The following is a 20,729-nucleotide window of genomic DNA, read 5'->3' as shown; positions in this document are numbered from 1 at the left end:
CAACCAGAGAAAAGTCAGAATTTTAGTTAAATAAATTACAGATTAGATTGAAAACTGGAAGATATCTGTGGCATGTAATATTTGAAGCCAAATCTCTTGTAGTTATAGTGCCTCACAGAAGTACAGCTGGAGGCCAGTTTCAAGATATTTTAAATATTTTTTTCTGGGTTGCTGTTGTTCCTAATCATTTCCAACTTTATCATCTCACTGAATTTCATTTCACCAAGGGGTATCTTGCTCTCAGCTCAGCTATTGCCTTTACAGAGTTCCTGTTGACATACTTGAACAAGTTTACATTACTTCTACTTGGAATGAATAAAGCAGATATTTTTCCAAATAAAATTGCTGCACCACATGATTGGTCATAGCAGGTTGTCTGAAGTGATGGCCAGAAACTAAGTGCAAGAACAGCTATAGGTTACATGCTGCCCTTCCAGCGGAAAATCTCCTTTGTGCGTCAAGTGGAGAAAGGGAAATGAAAGGTGTTTTTGCAGTTCTTTTTTTGGGGGTATGAAGATAAATAAGAACCCTGCAGCTTTGCCAGTAGAGCTGGCCAATGCAAGAGGTGTTGCTAGACACTTCTTCAGCAATTATTGTTCTAAAATATTGGCAGGGCTCTAGAGGTAGAGCATGTGCAGAGCAATGCTCTGAAACTATACCATGTAAAGGAGTTGCCTTCCCTGATGGCTCAAGAGCTTTCTAGGTTAATCAGCACTGCTGGAGGGACACAGCTGTTTGGTATTTACAGGGAACAGAGTCTACTAAGTTTTTTAACTACCAAACCATGGGTGAATCTCTGCTTCTGTTAAACTCATGGGAGTTCTGTCACTGAATTTACTGAGTTCAGGAATTCATCCCATGAAAAAGCATTAAGTCGTGTCAGGCTGAGAGACTGGTGATAGACTTAAGGACTGAACCTTCTCTGCAGACTTTCAGGTCAGGTCAGTGCATTCAGGAGATCACAACCCATGTAACTGGGGTTTGTGCATGGTCCTGCTGAAAACATAATCCACAAGTTAGGGGTTGCACTGCAGATTCTTTCTAGTGAATTGGGAACACTCTCCCAGTGCAAAACACAGGCTGCTTAATCTGCCGGATTGCCCCTGAGTAAAATGCATATCATATACAATTGCAAACTGTTCTCTTCACTTAATATAGCAACTCTTATTTTCTCAGGCTGTGTTCCCCGCAGTATCATGGATTTGAGCCTCCCAAATCATTTCACGTGTTATGAGCTTCCAAGCCATGGAAGGGGCACGATCATGGATCTTGAAGCAAAATATCTCTTCATACAATTTTGATTACCTCACATTATCTTGTACTTGCTCTACCAACCACAAAGTAATTGGACCCCCCACATTCCCAATAACGTTAGGTGTGAGGCAGCATGAAGAAGTTAAGACAGAAGTATTACTGCAACATATCTGAGGTGTATGTGTATAATACAGACACATGAGTTAGGATTAGTTGCCATATTTGCTATTAAGAGGAGCTGAAGACAATAGGAGTGCCATGCATCTCTACTTCCGGGTGCTACATATGTATATGTATATGTATACAGACACATATACACTTTACATATCCTTGAATTAACCAAGACTGATCTGATGTCACAAATCCATTAGTAATCAACATTCTCCAGCAGAGGGAAGTATTGTATTGTCTACGTGTTCTTTTTACTTAGGGCAAAAAGCAAATTTCTCATTCTTTGAATGAGGATGTTTTGAAGGGTTTGGCAGCAAACTGGTGCAAAGATAGGTTTGTTTGCCAGGATACAACCAGTCAGTAAAGGAAAGATCTGGGTAAGACCCTGTGAAATATATTCAGCCAACAACAAAACTGAGTGATACAGAAGTGGTAGAAACCCTATTTAAAATGAGGCTGGATTATGGCAGGAAACAATGCTGGAGGGAGGAGAAGACAATTGTTCTTTTTGTTCACTCACTAATGTACAACTCTGTGTCAATGTGCTCAGTTAGATCGCTGTAAATAGTATGACACTTCTCCAAAGCTACATGTACATTCTGGTGTCATGTTACAATACAATATAATTTTACTGCTCCATGATATGCATAGCATATTGGCATGATGCAATGTCAGACAGAGTAGAAAACTGAAGAAAAAGCAAAATTTGATTATAAGCTTGTAAAGAAATAAGGATCCTGAACACATTTTCTGAATTAACGTAGTCAAAGATAAATTAAGGAACAAAGGTGAGTACATTTATATTCCACAACTGTACACTATAGTTTCACTAGTGAATCCTATTTTTGCTTCCCATCAATACCCAGTTTGCATATCATGTGCCAGCTAGTTTCACTTAAGTGAAAATATCTCTAACTTACCATGGTGCTGCAGATCCGAGCAATGAGTAAGAGGGTCTCCATTTCGGATATCTTGTCGTCTAGTACGTCTAAAAATACCATGGAAAAATGTTAGTAGCTGTGTCAGTGATCAACTTTAGATTTGTGATAGATAAAATAAGAGTGTCTCATTCACAGGTACCTGGACTCACAATTACTCCTAGATAGGAATACAATCATAGGAGAGAATTATAGTCCAAATTTCGTAGCCTGAGTCCATCTCTAGGTTCTTACAATAGTACCCATTTACTATAGCGTATATTCTTCCAAACAGATGTCCATTGAACTAAAATTGTTCTCTTACCATGTTTAAAATGTTGTATTTTATAGAGAGAAAAAATCTTTTTTATACAGTTCTCTTTTTGTTTGCATTAGTTGTGTTCTTTGTCTCTTTTGTTACCTCAATGTCTGTGACACAAAACCCAATTCAAGTCACAGCAAGGAGTTTCATTTAGAATAGAAGAAAAGAACAGGGCAAACAAAGATGTGTTTAGAGTGTGAGCACTTCACTTGAGGCATAAAAGGAAGGCAGGGACTGCAAATCAGAAGACAGCAAAGAGGATTAGCTGGCTGAACAATACTTGGATTTCAGATTATGGAATCCAGCAACACATAGGCAAAAGTCAAGTATCTTTGTAAAAGCCATGCTTGGTCTCATCCTTCAGTCACAAACGCTCAAATTCAAAAAAAAGAAAGTAATTGTTCCTGGAGTGACAGTGAAATCTCTCTTGGACCATCATTACTAGATCAGTTGGAATTTTTCATTAACAACCACAGAATGGGATGGGTGGAAGGGCTTTCCGATGATTGCTGTCAAAGACACAATTTCTTTTTAGAGCAGGGTGGGAATTCAGATGAAATGTTTCATTAGTGGCACGTGTTGAGTCTTTAAGCCTGTAACTGTTTCTGGAAATGTTGGTTTAGACATTTTTCTCACATTGCAGAGAGTTCCCTAACCACAAATGTATAGAAGAGGCCAGATAAGGGCATTGACTACCTGTCCTATTGGAGATAGGCCACTGGATAGCTGATAATACAAGAGTCATGGTACCAGAGGAAGAGTATGGACTATGGAAGAAAAACCCTGCCTCCGCAGCCTAGAGGCTAAAGCACTCACCTGGGAGGGGGAGTTCCCTCTGATTCAGCCCCTGAAGTCAGGGCTACTTCTATGTTAAAAGCAATGACTGTCTAATTTAATCTGCATAAGGTCCAGGGAAGTAGTGAAAGGGAGTCTGACCCAATAATGAGAAGAGCTGTCTCAGAGGGAGAGATCTTGGGTTGCAGTCCCTTTTGCCATGCCCATTTGTAGAGGCAGGATTACATGCTTGGAACTGCAGGTGAGTGGAAGTAACAGTTTTTTTCTGTATTTTTTTTCTTTAATATTGCCTTTGGCATGTAAGTCTTATTGAAACACTGTACATTGATGGCACCTACCCAGTGCTGCTATCATAAAGTATATTCAGTGTTTTTAAGATAAGGTACCTTTCCTTACTTTAGTGTTCACACTACAAGAGACACTATTTTATTGCTTTACCCCAGCACTGAATGCATGTTTCTTCATTTTTCTTATGAAATGTTACATTCAATGCAACCATATCCAAGCCAGTAAGAATTACAAATGCAATTTTTGTCACTACCTTTATGAATTCTATAGGCCAACATAATTATAGGATGCTATTTGTAGAAATGAGACCTAAAGACTCACATCAATGTCACTGTATTTTGGATAATTAGCATATCCAGCAAATGTCATGTTTCATCACTAAGCCAGCTTGGGGACCTGCGAAACGTCAGCCAGAAAGCATCTGCACAAGGCTGAGTTAAGTGGTCACACTATAGGCTTTCTAAACTGTCATTAGGCTCCTTGAAGATACAATGGAAGGGGAGAAAATAAAAACTGCAACTGCTAAGAGATCCTGTCTTTTCAATTATCCCAGATGATTAAATAAAAGGATATTAGCAAGTGCCCCAAAACAAGACATTCCCAGCAAGTCAGGTGTCTGGAATGATAGAGATTTGTTAGTGGCAGAACTGTGGCATTTCTATTATTTCTAAGAGTGTTAATTTTATGACTGAGATGTTTAGCTTTTCCTTTCTACTGTTCTCCTTTTCCTTTCTGATGTTTCATAAGTGCCTGCTTTCTTTACTAGGATACATTAAGATGCAAACCTTGGAAATTTCAGTCCTCTCTAGCTGAAGTAACTGTGCTACAGATGTTGGCTACCAACCCTTACTTCACCCATGTCTTCCAGGTGTCAACCAAGCAACCAGTCCCAGGAGCCTGATATGTCCAACGATAATAACAGTAAACTTCAGTTTCAAGATAAAGATTGCTACTTCTGCATGTAAATTTCTGGACTTCTCACATTTTCTGAAGTGTAAAATATTTGCCAGATTTGCTTTGACATGATCTTCCTCTGAGCAAATGCTTTTTGCATTAACTCACCTGATAGAAAGATGTGATATGCCAAGCATGGCCAAGAGTCTGCTTTTATTTTCATGTGTTTATCAATTATGTTATTCCATATTTATACTTGTGTATCTAACAGCATGTTTTAACTCTCTTGGCTGAAGTTAAAGCTGAAGAGTGATTGCCTTAAAACTGAATGGGGGCAGAGAATATATGTTTTTAAAACTTCAGACAAGCAGCTAATCTGCAGTATTTAGGAGTACGAAAATGAATATTTTCCACTTGAAGTGGCTGATTCCTCTCCCCTTTGCACCGTCTGTAATCATTGACACCAATGAGTATAAAATTCTACCAAATCAGAATGGATACCATTTTGTATCTACTTGGCACTGAGATAAATAACTACTCAAGTTATACAGCAATAAAAAATAGGTATACCATGTATATAGTGATTTAAACCAGTGCAAAGCAGAAAGCAGATGTGGAATAGTATCTATTCTGATTTGGGTAATGTTGATAGATGCTGCTCTCTATTTTAGATTTTAAAAAATGTTGTTGACATTTACTACTGTGTAAGAAGTTACATTTTCATTTCAGAGCTGGCATCTTCCTGAAATTTTTTTTTTTTTACCATGTTTCTTCCAATTCATCCCAAGAAGTAGTAATATTCATTCAAGCAAGACTTGATATTGCTTGTAACTCCCGTGACTTGTTTTCCTTGGAATGGAAAAAGCTCCAATTAACCACCCTATGAAAAATCTCTAAAGCCCTCAGGTCACATTGAGACAATCAGTCAAGGCGAGTAGCATGCAATTCTGACATCTGAAACTGTTCCTACCTTTTAGCAGTGGGAAAGTAACGGGAACAAGAAGAGCCATCCCAGGCACAGTACGGGTCTCTAGCAAGGCAACACTCGGCACACGCTTTCCCATACACATCACAGCGGTGCAAAGGAAGCTGTGAAACTCCGGTTGCTGAGCCAATGTAGAGCTGTTGCTGTGAAAAAAGTACAATTTTGCAAATGATCAGGTTTCACTAGAAAGACATGCAAAATACATTATTCTGTGTGTGTGTGTGTGTGCGCGCGCGTGTGTGTGTGTTGTGGGACCTGCTTCTCCTCTCATGTATATATTTTTTACACCATAATAGTGCTATGATGTCTGCTCCTGGGCTGTGTCCAGACGATCAGGGGCATGCACTTGCAACGGCACAAATTTGTGCCATTACTTTGTGCCACTGCACACCCCCCTACAATGTGTCCTTTGTTACGGGACGCATTGTCCTGTTGTGGGCAAACTGCCCATGCCCAGCTCCTCCTAGTTTCTGGTCAGGCTCCCCATGCTGCAAGGGGGTCTGGCCGGGCTGCAGGGTGCCTCAGTACAGGGCTAGCCAGCAGGCATCCCCCAAACTAAGGCATGCTGCACCCCACCCAGCTGGGAAGGGCACGTGAAGACAGGGGAGCAGGTAGGCCAGGGTGCTGCCTGCTCCCCCATCTCAAGGCATACTGCACCCCAGCCAGTCACTCCAACTGTTACAGCCAACCTGGACCCTGGGCAGGCCCCTGCTGCCTGCCACAGAGCCGGTGCTGCTCACAGCAGGTGGCGGGGAGGTTGCAAGCAGTTGCACTGAGGTCTGCAGAGCCCCGACGAGACTCATTGTGTGTGGCAGGTGCGCACACACCTCAGGGAGAACAGCAGGGGAGCTGTGAAGGGCCCAATCCTTGTTGTGGCAGTGCAGCCCCAGCCCTGTCCCTACCATCTGTTCCAAGGTGCATGTGCCAAGCAAAATGCCTGCATGCGCCATGCTCTGGCATGTGCACCAGGGGTTGCCAACCCCAGCCATATAAGATGATGGACACCTATGGGAAACACAGCAGGATGCAGCACCACACTAAAATGGGAAAATTGAAACACTTTCTTTTTAGCCCACTTCCCAGATAACCTGCTGTGAACTTAGATCTGTTGAAGACAGAGGGGATATTGAAGTACAATTCCTGTGCAGCACCATGGTAAGAAATATTTTGGTTTTAAGCTCTCCAGTACCATACAAAAATATCCTAGTATATGTATAGAGTCACTAAAATGTAGCTGTGAGGTAGAAAACAGGCATTACACAATGGAGGAAGGCCCCCAAACATCAGAGCAGTAGGTCTCCAGGCGCTGAACCTCCAGGCCAGGGAGAAGACCTCACTATTTAAGTTCCCAATCTAAGCAGCCTCTCTTAGAAATACATTTCATTAGTTTTTCCTGTCTCAGAGGACAGACACTGGTGTAAGAATCCCTGTTTTTAGGGAATCTTTGCATCTACCTTATACAACCTTAGAGAGAAACCCTACATAGAAGTCAGATGATGGTAGCTGCCAATTTGTTGGGGATGCTCAAAGCTGGGCCTCCAAGAGTTGGCAGGGATAAGTCACTTGGAAGGGCACCTTAGCCCCTTTTCCAGGACCTTTCTACTTCTTATGGAGTCCTGACAAAGCTGCCCTCTTCTGCCAAATCATACAAGGATGCATCAGATTTACTCTGGCTAAAATCTTATGTTCACACAGCTGCTTACACAACAGAAGAGGAGGAAATACTCCATGGAATGGATGACTGACAGGAGACATGATGGATCTTTGGGGGTTAATCAAAAGTCTAGGCATCTGTTGTATAATAATATTAGTGTATGTAACTGGGGTATTACCACACAGAAGCATGTAGCAAAGTGTCATACACTTAAATCAATATAACATGTAAAAGGAATCCAGGGCTATCCACGGAGTAATCTACAATGTGTAATAGGTTTCTCACACACTAATATAACCGATCAAAAACTTGAGGTCTACGAAATCTCTTCAGAAAGAAACTGTAAGCTGAATGTAAACAGAGAACCATCATGGGAAATTAAAAAATATGTGATAAAGCCAAAGTAAAATTACTTAAAGATTTTGCTCCTGCTGGAAACTTCATTACTTTCAAACCGGCAAGTACGGTCTGTGGTTTAGACACCCTATGGTCGCAAGACTGCCACCCTCTTTGCTTCAGAGCAATGCATTTAGGATGCAGCTGGTGAGCATTATGTTAAAGAGTGATAATATATCATTCCAGGCAATATGAAATTGAAAAAGCACTAAGGGAATGATCTGTATCCATGTCTCGGTAATATTCTGTCATAGAAGTCAAACTTTCTTTTGCCCAAAGCCTCTCCCAAGAGAATTTGTGTTTAATCAATCAGCTGATTATCAGATCAACTATAGCAGGGGCTTATCCATTAAGAGTTCCTTCCAAACTACTGCAGCAACAGCACTATAGAAAAGATTAGTGGGATAAGGAAGGAGTAAAATATATTCTTTGCAGTCCAGTAGTCACTGTTTGCAATCAGAAACCACACAAAAAACACTTGAGATGCAGCTTTTTTCTTGGGGCTTGGAATAAGAGAGAACTGGGGCATCTTGATGTGCAGCAAAAAATGTACCATTGCAAAACAAAATGTTTAAAAAAACAAATATTTTGGGAAGGAATTTTCTAAAGAACTTAAGGGAATGAGAGGCCCAAATCCCACAGAATTATTCTGAAGGGTAGATGCATAACTTGCTCTTTTCTGATGACAATCACAGTGTATGTGCTGAAAGGTACCGTTCTGGCAATGACGTGTGCACTGCAAGGCATGGGCACTAGTCCCTCTGCAGTGAGCCAGTAAGAGGTCACATAAGCAGAGCATCATTTTGTGCTGGCCCTCTCTTCAGGGGTGACTGCTACCCACTCTGAGCAGAAATGGTGTTCACTGAATAAGACTATACATCCCATGTGTGGATAAATAGATCGTAAGATATTCCTGAAGGTTTGAGAGATTATCTTGCCATTTCACTCCCATTACTAGAAATTTGGTTGAGGTCTAAGAGCTTGACAGTGTCAATCGGAGACCACCTTAGCTTACAGCTTTTCTTTTTAGAAGGTGAGCCTCAGAGTGAATTTAAGTTGGAGGCGTGAGAGAGGCAAAAGCCTGCTCACCATCACGCTGTTTCCTACTCAACTCAGTGAAGCCTGTTTGTGTTGACTCAGCAGGAGACAAGGAGGGGGAAAGATCTGGCGTTAAATACATCTCTGTGAGCTGTTTCCTGCCACCCGTTGAAGACACAAACCGTGGAAACCGAGATGATGGAGTATCTGGGGTCAGCATGACTAACTAAAAGCATTGTTCCTGTAACAACTGTGCTATTAAGGTGCTGCAGGGGGTCAAACGACAGTATAGACTCAAAGGATGTGTCCTGATGAGCGAGCACATGCAGAGGCATGCACTCCCCACAGCACAAATAGCAGTGGCACGTATTTCTACCACTATTATTTGTCCCCGGGCATGACCCTGCACACGCACTCCAGTGGCATGGCAAATTGATCTCAGTTGGGTAAGAGAAGCTAGTACCTGTGATGGCCCCAGCATCCTTATGGGGTCCTGGGGGCCCCCTGGGGCAACGGTGATGGCAGGCTGGCTGCTCAGAGCCTGGCCAGCAGCCAGAGAACAGCCCTGGCTGACCAGGCTCCCTTTCTGGCAGTGCATGCTGCTGCTGCATGTGCCATACTGTTTTTAGCTGTGGTTTTTTTTGACACTGGGATCTCCTGGTGTCAAAAAATCCACTGTGCTGCAAATTAGCAGTGTAGCAAATGGGTACCTGTGCACCACATGCAGTTTGCAGCACCTCAGATGAGTCTGAGGCTCTGCAAGCTGCACGTGCAGGCTCACTGAGATGTGCCCAAGAGGCTATAGCCAGATGTTCTAAGTGTGCTGTCAGTCTAGCAAGAACTGAATAGGTCTTGAAGGTCAGTGGGTTTAGGAGACCACACCCCTATAGGAGGAACAAGGGGGCTTTAGTGATTAAATTGAAATCTAGCCTTTCTAAGGAGAGAGAACAAAGCTGAAAACAAACTTTAAACAAATCTGAAAACAGTCAGCATATGAAGGCTCATTCTGAATTCACACGCCATGACTACATGAGACTCTGATTACATAGTTGTTACTGTGCAGTCATTTAGTAGTTGCATACTCAAGTACTAAATGACTGTGAAGTAATGCGAGTTACTACATAGTAGTGTCCCCACATGGCTTCCTGGTGACAATGACCGCACAGTAGATCATTAATATGTAGTAGGGCTGTGCGAAGCTTTGGTGGTCTATTTGATTTGGAGGAGATTTGGTCCAATTCAGCAGCCAAATCTAAATCAAATTGGGAGACCCATTAAAAAGTGAAAATCAAATTGGAAGCCTCGAAATTGATTCACAGAGATTCAGCCCCGATTCAAAGATTTGGCCATAGACCAAACAGGCAGCAGTCCTTGACCACGCTGGACACAGCTGCCTCCAGTTGGTAAGTCTGTTGTGGTGGGCAGAGAGGGGAGTGAAGGGGCATGGTGGGGCAGATCAATGCCCCCCACATTGAGGGAGGGATTGGGGCTGGGACTGGGACAAGGAGCCTAGTAGGAGCGGGAGACTCAGGGAATGGGGCTCCCGCCACTGCACACTGCCACACCACTGGTCCAGGAAGGCATGGCCCCTGGATGTGCACAGGGCAGGCAGGGCTGGGCTGTACTCCTGGCTCCTCCTGACCCTCGCAGCACAGGATTAGGGACTATGGGAAGGCTACAACCACCCTAAAGTTCCCCACAGCCCCTGCCGCTGGCCTTTCCTGATCCAGGTGCACGCACTCACCCCCATACCATGGTGCTTCTTACCCTGCAGGGGCATGTGGAGCAAAGCTGCAGTTTGTTTGGGAGCGTGGGGAGCCTGAAGTGGCTTCAGCCACTGTGCGCCGCTTGTCCAAGGCAGGACAGTGGCACGGTCCCACGCCTCCCCACCATGGTTGGGCGAGTGGCGGGAGGGCATAGCCGCTGCTCCCAGCACCTTTCACTGCCTGTCTAGAGTGTAGCCCTCATGCGGATCCAGGGACACACATCTGCTCCCATGCCCTCCTAGACTGGCGGCTCATGGCAGCTCATGGTGGCAGAAGCCCCCCTGCCCGAGTCCCATGCCCCAGCCCCAATCCCTGCCTCACTGTGGGGGCATTGATCTGTGCCCCCACCACATCCCTTCTCTCCCCCCTTCCCCCACCACAACAGATTTACCAGCTGGAGGCAGCTATGTCTAGCATGGCTGAGGATTGTTGCCTGCTTAGTCTATGGCCAAATCTCCGAATCGGTGCTGAATCTTCGACTCCGATTCGGCCGTGTCAAATCGGGACAGTGACACAAATCACTGAACTGAATTGGCCGAATCCAAATCCGAGTCGAATACTTGCTGCTTCGCACAGGTCTAATGCACAGTAGTATTGCGTCATGGTTTGTGTCCCACGATGCTATTGTGCAGTAGTAACAAGTTACTGTGCAGTAATCGCCTCATGTAGATGCAGCCACAGAGAAGGCCCTCGTTATGTTGTCCAGCCTAGACAGGTAGTATTCATGCCTTTGCAGAGGTGTTTGTATCTCATAAACCTCACACTGGGAACAAAGCTTGTGGAACCATACTTAAGGAAGAAAAATGAGTTGAAATGTAGTAGATTCATAGTGTGGAGACTCACTGATGGGGGTGGCTAGAAAGGTAGCAATAATAAAATGTTGAAGTGGGGGAACAATCAACCTTTTAGAGTATCCAGAAATAAACAGAAAGCTGCAAGAACAGAGCCTTCTGAACCAGACTGAATTCTACCGAGTTCATAACTATTATTTTTTAGTTATAAAAAGAATAAAATGATTTATTTGAAATTATTTAATAAAACATGATAATGCTATTGTTTACATTTTCTGCTTTTGTTCTGTGTGATGTATGGAAATCATTTTTTTCTGTTATCACACTGTTTTTTATGAAAGCCCCCTATATATCAGAACACAATGACCGATGTGTTCAAGCTAGAAAACCTACAGCATTTTAAATCATAAACATAATATGGTAGTGCCTTGCCAAATATTTCTCTGCTACAAAGATACAGTGCCAAAAGCTTGTCATGCTGCATCATGATTCTGTAACTTTTTAACCCAAGGCTGGCTGATATTTCATGATCTTAACTTTGCTTGAATAACTTTCTATGCTCTTTATAGCTTGGGACAATGTTAATATTGTAAAATTGTTTTCAAAAGGCTCAAGGAAAACTGTAATCACTCCTGAATGAATAAAGATGCTTTGAAGAAGAGGTTGTACTGAAATGCATAAGCCATTATAAAATATGATTGGCTGCTTTAATGGAATGTGATTATAAAAATAATCAAAAGCAGAGCATTTTGGTCTGCTGTAAACATATATACAGCTTGACAGGCTTGTTTTTAAATATTTTTGTCTTCAGTGGCACATTCTTTTTACACTGCCATTTCTGTTATTTTAAGTGATAAACTGTGTCAGGGAAGTGGCCCCAAACAACATGTTTTGTTTCAAATGCATGCAGTTTTTCAGAGACATATTCTGAGTACAGTGGAGGCCTGGATACATTTTTCAGCCTCTGAAAAGGAGAACTTTGTCTGTTCTTTATAGCATAAGCCAAGATTTTCGTGGGTGATATGGTTTATTAGACCAACTGCATGGTTGGGATAGACTTAGATAAGCTTTCAAATGCAATGCAATCTTTTTCATTATAGGATGTAACTCAGCTTTCTAAAGGGGGCTGGCACAATTAAAAGACACCCCTAAAGCTCACTTGATGCTCTATATTAACAGGGTACAGGATGCTCTATATTAACAGGCATGGGAGCATGGACCTGTTGCAGATGGGTGAATGGCACCTGGTGGAATATGCATTATCATAGATGGACCCAATCCTCCAAAAACTATCAGGTGTCATCCTTAGAACACAATGTTAGTGGGAATATTCATGGTGGCAAGCAAGATTTACAGAATCAGGCCCAAAGCCAGCAGTGTGGTGCTAAGGCACAGGGAAAGAGCTCATAATTCACCTCTCTACCTTTTAGTTTCCTTAATCAAAGATGTTATAATGTATGCAGAAAATGACTGGAGTCCCACTTAAATCAATGGAGAGTTTTGCCACTAACTTCCCTGGGAGCAGCAGTAAGTGAAAGCCCAAATAGAGACATGTTGTAAATTTAACAGCTTTGTAGTCATGTGGGAGGCTTCAGTAATGTGGAATTTTTCCTGAGATCCTACGAACAGCTGGCTAGTTTGCATTTAGTTTCCACCTTGCCAGAAATGCACACACTAGGTTTTCCCTTTTTTCCTTTGCCTGTCACATTTTCCTTGAGAAAATACTGGTGTTTATGTAAAAGGATGGGATGCTGCTGGTGTAATTAATATGTCTCTACTAACTGCCAAGTTAGTGTCTCTGAAATATACAGGCCAGTAAATATTTAAAGAATGATTTAAAGCTTGTGCATACAGTACCTGCTTTGTGGAAATCTTCATTGCTGAAATAATGGTAGGTTCCTAGAAAAAAAAAAAAAAAGAAGCATTAAATGAATTAAAATGGAAGATATAGTTTAAAAATATGGAAGTGTTGCTAGAGGGTCTTGCTAGCTACAAACTGCCTCCCTTGGTCATGGTACTCCTTCCTGACTTTTACAATGGAATGTTTTTATTGTTATAGATGAATTAGAATGCGTGTGCATGTGTGTCTGTGCATGTCATTAATTGCTATGCTGAATCTGGACATCTTCAGTGCAGCAATTACTAAATCATTTCTCATCTTTCTTATTATTCCAGAGATGTTGGTTTTCTTGTTTTTTCACTTTGTGATATTAATTTCTGCACAGATCATGACATTAACATTTTCAGGAATCCTTGAAATGTGCATAGCGTGCACACAAAAAATCTCAATGATACATACTCATTATGATCCTTCCTAACAATAATTAATGTGAAGGGATTTATTAATATTTTTTGATATTCTTATGGAGAAAATAATAACCTTTTAACATATTCACAGGGCATGGGGGATAGAACTGAAATAAATTGCATATTTTAATGATACCTAAAGAAGACCACACGCACATAATGGTGTTTGTGGTTGCAGGATCTAAATATACAACAAGTAGCAACATTTTCATCCTGTGCAATACTGAGTATTTCAGCAAAAGAGGGCATGTTTACACGTGTGATTTAATACTCAGTAGCCTATTTTACTTTGTGTTAAAGTGTCATGTAAAAAAACGTGCAATTACACTAAAGTGCAATAAAATAGGCCACTGCGCATTAAGCATCACTTAAAAACATGCACTATTAGTACTGCACATTAGGATAGCTTAATGCACATTTATTTAGTACCTCACATTGAAGGTACTAAATTTAATGCACATTAGGAAAAGCAAATTAATGTACATATAGATACAGCCACAATGTACAAAATCCTCTATGCCCTATTCAGATACTGACATCAAGGGGACATTGTGCCTACACAATGCAGGCAGAACTTGGGCCAATAATTAGTTACTATATCAAACACTGTGAGGTTTTGTAAAAGTGAACATTTAATAACATCCTGCATCAGGGCTTGATCCTAACTCTCCAACTTAATTGGGTAGCCTCAAAGGTTTCTATGAGATTACCCACATGAGTAAGTGCTATTGGATTGAGTAATTTGTTGCAACTAAATTAGGAGTTTCACTGAAGTACAAACCTAACTGCATCCCAAAACTCTCTTACTGATCCTATGCATCCTATTTTTATCAAGGTACATTAATATAGTTGTTATTAAGCGTTCACACTTGTGAAGTTTTCAACTTGCTGATCCTGGGAGAATTTGATATGGCTCAGTGGATGCTAAGTATGTGGACTCGCCTTTACAAATAGGTTAACAGACCTGGTATTAGAAAGCATCAATTACGTGTAACATTTGAATGAAAGCTGAACTCATTCATTTGTTTGCTCAGCTGGTCACAGAAATATTGCACAAATTGGGTTAAAAAAGGCATTTGTTATCAATGTAACAGATCTGGAAGTTTTGTGAAATTATAAATGAAAAAAACTATTGTATTCAGCACACTGCAGCTTACCCAGTAAAATACCTTCTTCATGACACAGATGCAGACTCTTCCACATCCAATAAAAACTTAGATGTGGTAAATTGAAAGTAACTATTAAAAGACCTGACTCTCTTCTTGTTATACATGTATTCCCATCTCAAAGCTCCTTTCCTGAGCAAAGTGTTTAAAGGAGGGTTAGTATACATGGACACATCTACATGAGATGTTTATTGCATAGTTGACTAATTAGGTCTGCAGTAAATGTTTTGGCTTCTTTTTTATTCATGTGTAGTATATGGAGCTCAGATGGAGTGGTCCAGACTGGCAGGGGACCCAGCTGCTTCCCCATCTCTGTGTGTTGTGCAGAAGCTGGCTGGGGCACATTGTGCTTCAGTGTGGGGGCTGCCTGCCAGCTAGTCCTACACTGAAGCACCTTGTGCCCAGCCAGCCCCCCTGCAGCACATGGGGCCCAGCTGAAGCAGTCCTGGACTGGAAGACTGACCTCCTGAGTCCCCTGCCAGCCTGGACTGCTCCAACCAGGCTCCAAGTTCTGTGAATGAATAAACTCTGGATAAATATATTCTGGAGTTCATTCATCCACATTAACTGCATGTGTAGACATGCCCAATGAAGATCACACCTAAAGTACCAAACTATGTTTATGTAACACCTAGTAAAGTTAACACAAGTGCAGTTAAATCTCAAATCCTAATCTGCCAGTAATTACGGTACTGCTGAAAATACATTTTGAAATTAAATGTTGATTGTATTGTTCCTATTTAATTATATTTATATATACTTTATTGATTATATCTCCTTTAGGTTGGTAATTTCCTTTTATTATGGAAGAGACCCTAATACTTTCAAAGTTGACAGGTTATACTCTAGTATTCCTAATAACTTTGCTGCATGTAAGAAATAAAGAAGTCAGTATCCAGAGATAACTTGTCTCATTTTTCCCTCATAGCTTCCTTCATAGCTTCTTATTTATTTTTTGTGTTGAAAAAATAGTTGTTGGAAAAACTGAACAGAGCCTGATAGCAAGGTACACCAACCTTCAGACAATGATAATTGTGCTTACTTTGTCTGCAAACATTTGAATGTTGAAAATAAAAAATTCTACAAGTCTTGCCCATATATGTTTTGTCTCCTCATCAACTAAAGATGAAATAAATGGACAGATAGTGCAGGAAACCTTGATTTTTTTGTAGTGTGCCAAATACAAAGCATCCCTTAGGATCCATCTAAATCTCTTTAGAAACTCCTTTAAAATACTCTGCCTAAATAGTCAGAAGTAACTACTTCATGTAGCTACTAGTAAACTAGTAATTCAGTTTTGGGTGGCTCAGTGTGAGGGCAGATACTTTTAGAGGGTAGATACTTTGTGAAAACTGAGTTTAATTTCTACAAAACATCCACTCTGAAATTCAGGCCTTCTTAAGGTAACTCAAGTCAGGCACAAATGTAGCGAATCGCTCACAAAGACAGTTTGGAAATGTAGTTACTTGCTTTCTTTTCTTCCTGAAGGCATCAGGCACAGGAAAAGGCTGGAAGTCAACACGATCCCTAAGCTAGTGAAAATATATGCTTAATTTGTGTATGTTGGTCATTTTTTTTTAATTGATGTGTCATGGAGTACCCAGGAATAAGCCTGAAGAATCACCTCCCATGCTGACCTTTTGAATTGTTCTTCTGGAAGTTTCTAGGTAATATTATTTTGTATATCTTTACAGAAGAGGATGGCTGCTGAGATTCAGGAGAACGCCTCTTGTTCAACTGTAAGTGACAACTGCTCAGAGATTCAGTGATTCTGATTAACCACTAAAACTCGCAACAAGAGTTAGGAATGTAATTTCTTTTAACAGTAACCTCCAACTAGCGCTGAAAGCTCCAAGGTTTATTTTGACTAGTGTCTGGGACTCTAATTGACAAGCTAATTAGAAGGGCATGCCAAGCTCCTCTGTGGTCATCCTGCAAAACATTCAGTTTGCAGCTGTTTACAGAAAAAAATCTACAACCTGACACTTGAAATTCAGCAGCACTTACCCGAAAGACTGTCATTTCTTCCAGCAAGACTTCCTCTAAATCATGCCAAGTCTCCTTAGGAATTGAAACCACTTTCAGAACGGTCCCAATATCTGAAGGAAAAGAAAAAGAAAATGTCCAGGTGCTTAATTAATGTACTCCAAGTAAAGAGACACCAGAATTCTTTGAAATATTGTCAATGTGTAATTATTTCCAATACATGGATTAAGAGGCTCCATATCAGTCAGACATGATTTGGCACAATATCCCTCACTTAAAGATGTAAATCTTTTAATTATAGAAATACCACAATAAAAAATGAACTCTAACCATGCTTCAGCTGTTATAAGAGTGAACAGGACAGTGAAATATTATTAGAGTGTTGTCATGAAATGTCAGCTGCCTCAGAGGTATACTTAAAGATGAGAATGCACTAAATTTACCCGACCACATTTTATTACCCAGTCTGAGATAGGAAATTTTTCATACTTGTTTTAAAATACATGTGCAGATGTTGTTAGACGGCTCCGTGTGGATACACGGGCAGCTGGGAAAATGTTGTCAAACTAATGAAGTTGTCAGATCTTAAGTATGTGCTGATCTTCTCAGTGTCAAGTAAAAGAAACTAAAATGTATACGTCCCTGAAGACATCCATATTTCTATTGCATGATGAATGATATTAGCCTCTGTTTGGGGAGGGAAGGGGGGAATTAAAGCTCTACTACTAGTTTCTTTGCTTTACAGATAGTCTTGCACCGGTGAGTTGTACAGTTTCTATTTATGCCACTGAAATTGTGACACTGACTTTCATGTGAGCAGGCCCTTGAAACCTCAAAGCTACACACTCTGTAGAGGACATTTGAATTTCATGACCCAAGGCCACATATCGTTTTCAGCCTTTGAGGCACAAATATATGCTTTTCTTCAATAAACAGAAGTTTCAGAAACAGGTGCAACTTTGCCAATCCGGTCCCAAATAACAGGGTGTCTAGTTTGTCGCATGTTACTGAAGTCTTTACCATAACAAGAAAGATGGAGATTCCAATATAATGTTTTAGGTCTGTTAATTATGGTGCTGTCTCAGAATATTGTGGACAATAATAAGCGTTCAGCCTTAGAAAACCAGTCCCCTTATAGATGTCTCTAACTGGACATCCAAATTAATTATTCACTTTGACAATTGTAGGCAACAGGTAAAAGTAGTAAGGTATCAAGCATAACAAAACTATGGAGGTCAACATTCTTCCGAAGGCAAAAATGTTCAAAGAGTAACTCTTGCAAACTACTCAATGCTTCTATGATTTCCATAAATAAATAAATAAATAAATACTTTGTGGTTATATACTAATTTTGTTGAAAAAATTATATAAACATTTTAATTTCAACAAAGACAACACACTTTATCACAACATTATGGATACGGGCAATTCTGACATCTGTATTTTTTGTTACCATCATTGCTATTATTTTAAAAGATTTATATCAAGGATAATACAGAATACCACAGAACAGATAGAACACAAAGTTAAGATGAATCATAACTTTTGGATATAATAAAAGAAATAATTCAAGATTAAAATTGATAGTAGTAAGGGAATGGAAAATTGTCTTAATTACCTGGCTCTAATTTGGTTATGCTTTTAAGAAAAATGTACTCTAAGTGTCAAAGAAAAAATTGATCTAATGAAATAGGGGTTAGCAGAATTTGGTGGGGTTTTATTTGGATTAGAATATGACTGCTGGCAGCACATTTTTAAATTCCATTGAATGCTAGAGTTTGGAAACGTAAGTGGAGTTTTGATAAAGTCAAGCAACTGGAGTAATGGAATCTGCGGAAGGCAGGTAGACACATTGGAGTTGTAAAAATCACATTCTTTAATACATGGTTTTCTTTTAAGAAGATCCTGCTATGATTATGGTAGCTTGGTGTTGTGGAAAGCCCTTGAGGTCAAAGATGTTAATCACTATGGTGGCTCCGATTAGACCCCAGGTACCAGTGTGGAGTATTATCTCAGTTCTAGATCAAGTTTTGCAGAGTAGTATTTCAAACTATTTCACACAAATTGAATTAGGCTTCTCTTTAAGGATCAATGGGCTCCGGTGAGTAACTAAGTTTAGAAGATAAGATTACTGTTATTAATTTGCTTTACTGACAGATGGACCTAAACTGTGTCAAATGATCCCCAACACAAAACATTTAGGACAAACTAAATGGATACATTGAAACCTGGGTTTTTACACAGATATTTTCAGGCATTCTGATATGATTTTGTTTCCACCATGGAGTAGCCAAGTGTGGAGGGGAGACCTATAATGGGTGTCTACACATTGATCTATGGTGATGTAGCGATGAGCTACGTCACCATATGGTGCACTACAGCAATATAGCCATCCTGTGAGTCTACACATGATCAGCAGCTATGTTGTTGTAGCAGCATGCTCCCCCCATTTCAGTGTGTTGCTACGGTGACCTAGTGGCAAAATCTAACCTTGCACCACATGCATGGCACAGGACAGGCAGTTACTGCACTATGCTTTAGTACTTCCAAACAAAATACTAAAGCATGGCACTGGAGAAATGTTGCTATATGGCAATGTGTAGACACACCCATTGGGAACAAAACTTCTTGGCCTAAGTTTTTAGCCACAGGACAGGAAAATATGAACATACTGAATGGCCTACTAATTACTCTGGGTTTAATTATCACCTGTTATGTCAATGGCCATAAAAGGGTTTCCTTAGTTTACTGCAGTTCTGTAGCCCACAGGGATAATACTGATTGGTGCCATGCTAATAGGAAACAGCTAATGGCTAAATGTGATCTGATGGGACAGAGACACACAAAGTAACCCAATCACATTATGCAGGGGTCAACTATGACTTTGTCCCAAATCCTGATCAACAAGATGAAAATCAAATTCTGATTAGGTTCCATAATCGGCTCCCCTAGTTTTCAGGGTCCTGTATCTGGTTCTTAATACTAGATTGCTGGCTCATCTCTCTTTGCTGTAATTTAGTCCACCCTCTTCCTGCCTATCCGCACAGAAGGGAGTGTATGTACTACATGGAAGATATTTTTTTTCCATGCTGCTAAACTGAACATAGGCAAAGAGCAAAGAAAACTAAGGTGCACCTTATAAGCACTCACTTTGGCCAGGTAGGGCCAGACACCCATCCACTGTTTATGACTATTATTGATACCTGACTGAAAAATCATGCACATGTATAACACTGAATTGATTTCTAGTACTGTTTTGTCACATATGAGTAACTGCATTTGCAGAACTAGCTCACAATTTGGGAGCACAAGTTCAAGTATTACCATGTCACCTGCAAATCAGATAGACTTGCAGATATCTGGACCTACAGTGAAGTGTGGGAACAAAACTCCTGCACACAAAAGGGAAATTAAATTGAAGAGTCAGGCTAACAAATGAGGCCTTCACTACAGCAGTTCACACTTAAGATTATAAAGGTTTTGCAAGCATTAACTTATCAGACATTATACTGTCATTCTCTGATGGAGAGTTGTAAACTCTCAGCAAGTTTGCAGATGACACCAAGCTGGAGGAGCAGTAAATACATTGGAGGGTAGGGATGGGATTCAGAGTGATTTAAACAAATTGGAGGTTTGGGCCAATAGGAATCTCATGAAGTTCAACAAGCACAAGTGCAAAGTCCTGGGGGTTACAGTGGACAATAAGGCAACAGTGTGCCCTTGCTGCCAAGAAGGCTAATGGCATATAGGACTGCGTTGGTAGGTGTGTTGCCAGTAGGTCAAGGAAAATTATTCCAGCATGAAGCCACATCTGGAGTATTGTGTTCAGTTTTGGGCCTCCCACTATAGAAAGGATGTGGACAAACTGGACAGAGTCAGTGGAGGGTAACAAAAATGGTGAAGAAGGCTGGAGGACATGACTTATGAGGACAGGCTGAGGGAACTGGTCTTATTTAGTTTAGAGAAGAGACAACTAAGTAGGGACTAATAGCAGCCTTC

At 40.7% G+C, this 20,729-nt stretch overlaps 1 protein-coding gene across 12 annotated transcripts in view; it reads right to left on the bottom strand.

Moving 5' to 3' along the window:
• The window catches only part of SEMA3A (semaphorin 3A), a 468,302-nt gene that overhangs the window by 9,762 nt on the left and 437,811 nt on the right, over positions 1 to 20,729 (bottom strand). For all 12 annotated transcript variants that reach the window (XM_090041876.1, XM_090041883.1, XM_090041875.1 and 9 more), the window contains 4 exons: positions 16,752 to 16,843; positions 13,129 to 13,170; positions 5,612 to 5,769; positions 2,346 to 2,413 (listed from right to left, as the gene is read on the bottom strand). In XM_090041876.1, the coding sequence (XP_089898002.1) occupies positions 2,346 to 2,413; positions 5,612 to 5,769; positions 13,129 to 13,170; positions 16,752 to 16,843 (360 nt within the window). The remainder of the gene's footprint in view (positions 1 to 2,345; positions 2,414 to 5,611; positions 5,770 to 13,128; positions 13,171 to 16,751; positions 16,844 to 20,729) is intronic.

Source organism: Crocodylus siamensis, chromosome 4 (assembly GCF_052110815.1).
Source record: "Crocodylus siamensis isolate JL-2025a chromosome 4, ASM5211081v1, whole genome shotgun sequence".
NCBI classification, from domain to species: domain Eukaryota; kingdom Metazoa; phylum Chordata; order Crocodylia; family Crocodylidae; genus Crocodylus; species Crocodylus siamensis.
Note: the sequence above shows the minus strand (reverse complement) of the source record. Positions and strands in the feature narration are given on the sequence as shown.